Source organism: Prunus mume, linkage group LG8, assembly GCF_029339155.1.
Source record: "Prunus mume cultivar Tortuosa linkage group LG8, ASM2933915v1, whole genome shotgun sequence".
Taxonomy (NCBI): domain Eukaryota; kingdom Viridiplantae; phylum Streptophyta; class Magnoliopsida; order Rosales; family Rosaceae; genus Prunus; species Prunus mume.
The window spans coordinates 11662351-11666115 of record NC_142705.1 but is presented as its reverse complement, the minus strand read 5'-3'; the positions used below and the strand labels follow the sequence as shown (position 1 = coordinate 11666115).

At 37.4% G+C, this 3765-nt stretch overlaps 1 protein-coding gene across 2 annotated transcripts; it reads right to left on the bottom strand.

The window, feature by feature from the left end:
- Window positions 1-878: 878 nt before the first annotated feature.
- Window positions 879-3211, bottom strand: LOC103339583 (Sterile alpha motif (SAM) domain-containing protein). Of its 2 annotated transcripts, none has more exons than XM_089043585.1 (2): window positions 2855-3211; window positions 879-1879 (listed from the first exon to the last, which is right to left on the bottom strand). In XM_089043585.1, the coding sequence occupies exon 2, from the start codon at window positions 1863-1865 to the stop codon at window positions 1086-1088; it is 780 nt and encodes a 259-aa protein (XP_088899711.1). In that variant the 5' UTR covers window positions 1866-1879; window positions 2855-3211; the 3' UTR covers window positions 879-1085. The 2 variants fall into 2 exon arrangements, with proteins under 2 accessions (XP_088899711.1, XP_008241126.1); XM_008242904.3 differs by having other exon boundaries at window positions 879-1876; window positions 2855-3210.
- Between the last annotated feature and the right edge of the window lie 554 nt (window positions 3212-3765).

Below are 3765 nucleotides of genomic sequence, written 5' to 3'. Positions count from 1 at the left end.
TGTGGTATTTATGGGAGAATTTTCGGAACTCGGAAGTATTTTTAGTGAATTTTGAAGTTGGAATATAGGAAAAATTAAATAGAGTTGACACATCACCGCCACATGGCATCATGTGATTGGCTGGTCCAACTCAATCATTGAGTTTGACTTTTGACTCAAATTTTGACTAGTTTCTATGGTACTATTCCGTGAGCTCATTTCATCTGAACTATTGACCTAATTCTAGATCAGATCTGGACATTTGATCACATCGAAGACTTTTGATTGGATCTGGACTTTTAGATGGGTAGGTAGGAATGCATATATATGGATGAATGACCATTCATCTTAAAGATACCATGAACCTCTCCACACTTGATCCAAACTCAGTTGTTTCACACAAGCTTTTCTACTTTTATATGGTCTTTAATCCACTTAGTTTGGATATTAATCTTCATTTTGTTGGTTGAGATTTGGAGTTTATGATTTGTTGGGATTTTGAGTTTGGAGGAAGAAGGAAAAAATATTGGGTCCAATAACAGTTAAATCAAGAGATTTTTATTTTATTTTTCAAAATGATGATTAAGTGTTTCTTCAGGCAATGAAATTGAATTTTGTGGGACTTATTTGTGAAGAGCATATGGTTTACAATAAAATCTAATCCTTCTATCAAAGTATTTCCAAGTATGATTTACCTACCCACAAAGAGAACAGATTTGCTTACCATAAATTCTTCAGTGATTTCATTTGGGATGATAAAGAACCACAATTTGATGATCATCCCCTAATTTTCTATAATCTAATGGGCACAATTAATTACACCCAAGTTTTCTTAAACAACCAACTTCATGCAGCATTCTGAATACTCGTTTGAAATTAGCAAATTTGCACAAAGCATATGTACCCAGTAGCCTGATGCATTTGTAGACATTTTCTTTCCATAAACTATACCAATCCAAATTCTGTACACATCCAAAATGAAACCACATACCTCACTGCATTTAGAGCCACTTTCTTCTTCTCTCTCACACAATTAATTTCCATGATACATATACTGGTTAAGGATGCCCGACTTGGGTTTGTTTGTTTCTCTGCTTGTATTTGCTTTAATAAAAGCATGGCTGGCAGAAGCAGTCGATTGCATGCATGAGCTTCCTCCTAGGCCCTACTGCATTTGCACCCATATCTTTGAGCTTCTTCATGGTCAGATTAACTAACTGAAATTTAGTGAGACCCTTCCTCTGGAAAATCCTAACAAACTGCCCCAGTCCTAGTGATGCTAGCCACCGGCTTAACCCGCCAGCTTTCTGAAGCTTCCTCTCAAGATTCAGAGCTCTTAGCCTTTGGTTCAGCAACATTCCCTGATCAAGGAAAATACACGGTCCATGTGATCGCCTTGGCTGCAAGATAGCTTTTGAGGTTTTGGATACTCCCAGAGTTCTATGACACTGAGAAGAAACTATTTGATCTTGATTTCGTAATTCCATTCTTAAATCTCGCCCAAATGACTTGGAAAATGTCAAATTGTGTTTAGCAGGAGGACGTTTTCTAGTAAGTTGAATACCCCTTTTAGGAGCAAGATATTCAATCTTCTTTCGCTCATGAATTGAAGCCGTTTTGGGACACGTCTCAACAGGTAATTGTGATCCATCGCCTGCCACTTCTGTGGCCACAGGTTGCAGCTGAATTGGTCCTGGGTTTGGCGGTGGAGATTTATTAGCAACAGGCAGCGGAGGTATCAGAATTTTGACTCTCTGCTTTTTAACTATCACCCAACTATCTTGCAGATCAAGATCATTATCGGAGTTTGAAGACTCAATTAGACCACTGGGAGTATTATTCTTGTGCAGGGCAACCACCAGCTGTCTTTGCCTTTTCTTTGCCATCAGCAGAGAACCTGCTTGTGAAATTAAACGTTGATTGGATAAAAAACAATGAGATCATTGTTAAAGGCAAATACGACCAGACAATTGAACATATACAGCTCAAACTCTAGCAGCTGACGACCAAACAATAATTATCTTACACAAAACAAAAATGAAAAGAAAAAAGCTGCTTTTACCAAAAATGTAACAAACAAATAGCAGGACTTCACATATTATCTGAACTGGAAACTGGGTTTAAAATTCCCCTCCTTATCTTTAGCATTTAAGACACAACTGCAATATAATTAAAACAAGTAACAAAAATAACTATGAACTCTACGCAACTCCTATGAATCCCTACAGAAGACTACTGGGTACATAATCTCTTAGCATGTAAAAGTTTTCCCTTGTAAAAGATTCTCAGGGCTACAATTTGTTCATATCAGAATTCAGAAATAAAGTCGAGAAAAAATTTCGACAATACTATTATAAGCAGCAAGCAGTGCATCATTTCTGATTATTGAGCTAGTATTGAAAAATGGGTGTAACAACAAAGGAACAAAATTCAAATTTTGTGTGTGCCCAGCCTTGTTTTCAGATGAACTGAACTACTCAACTATCAATTCTCTCCTTCCCCTAACACATCAGAGAGCATCGGATGAAAATATCAATCTTGATTCTTTAGATTTCCCAAGAAACCAAATATGACCCAAACACCAAAACAACAGGATCTTAATTTGTTGGTAATTTGTACAAAACTGAATTGTTTATGCCTACTGTCTTGTTTGGATGGAAGAAAACTTAAGCGAAATAAAACTTCTGTTTTGGATTATAGCCTCAAGTCTGGCTCAAGAATCAACATTTATCTAAACCTAGCCATCCTCAGAACCCAAACAATCCCAAAAGTTACTGAAACATTGAACAATACTTGCACAAACAGATAGTGCAACTAAAAGAGTAGTGGGCAATTTGAAAAAGAAAGAACAAGAAAAAACAAAGAGGAGATTTACCAGTTGAGACAGCTGAAGGAGGCGTTGATACAGAAGCAGCTGATGGGTAGGCGGTTGTTTCTCTGAGGAAGCCTTCTGGGTCCTCTGGACTTGGGTGGATCTCAGATCAAACGGGTTTGGGTTGGTTGGGCGGGTGGGTTTGAGTTTTCAGTTGGGTTTGCAGCTGAAGCCTGAATTTTTTGGTTTAGGGGAAGAGCAAGTCTCTGTGGATCCTCTTCTGTCGATATCAGGAGGGGCTCGAACCGAGTTGAGGGAGTGATCATGTAGCAAGCGATCATGGACGAACTACAATTGTCAATTGATGTGGGGGATTCAGAGACCGACGTCAATAAGCCATTAAGATTTGGGGCATTTTGGATTCAGCCCGTACAAGAGTCGTATTATACCGACGTATTTTTTAGTAGTTGGACAATAATATCCTCATTCATTTTATAAATTGCCTTAGAGCACTTTTACCCACAAGGTTAAATCTAAGCACTATTATTCATGTGATCTTATTAGCGCATCGTTGTGGTTCACCCATAAGAAAGACTTCCACCAGTTAGCCCTTGCCATGGCAAGAGGAGCCCTAGGGCATTCTTATTCATGTGAATAGTGGTGCACTCCTTACCCTTAAGTGAAAGTGTGTTTCAGTGAGCTTTAGACTTGCCATGACAAATACTATTCTTTTTTTTTTTTCACAACTTTGTTTACTTAAACAATTAATTTGGATAATATTTTCGGATAAGATTTTTGGGTTCCTACATATGAAAAATCATTTTCTCAAGATTTTTAGCGGATGTGCAATATTAACTAAGTATGAAAAATGGTTTTTCAGAATAATCATTTTCTCAAGATAATTTTTGGCGGCTTTTATTCCTTACACATCAAATAAGAAAACTTGATTTTATGGGATTTTAATATGAAGTATA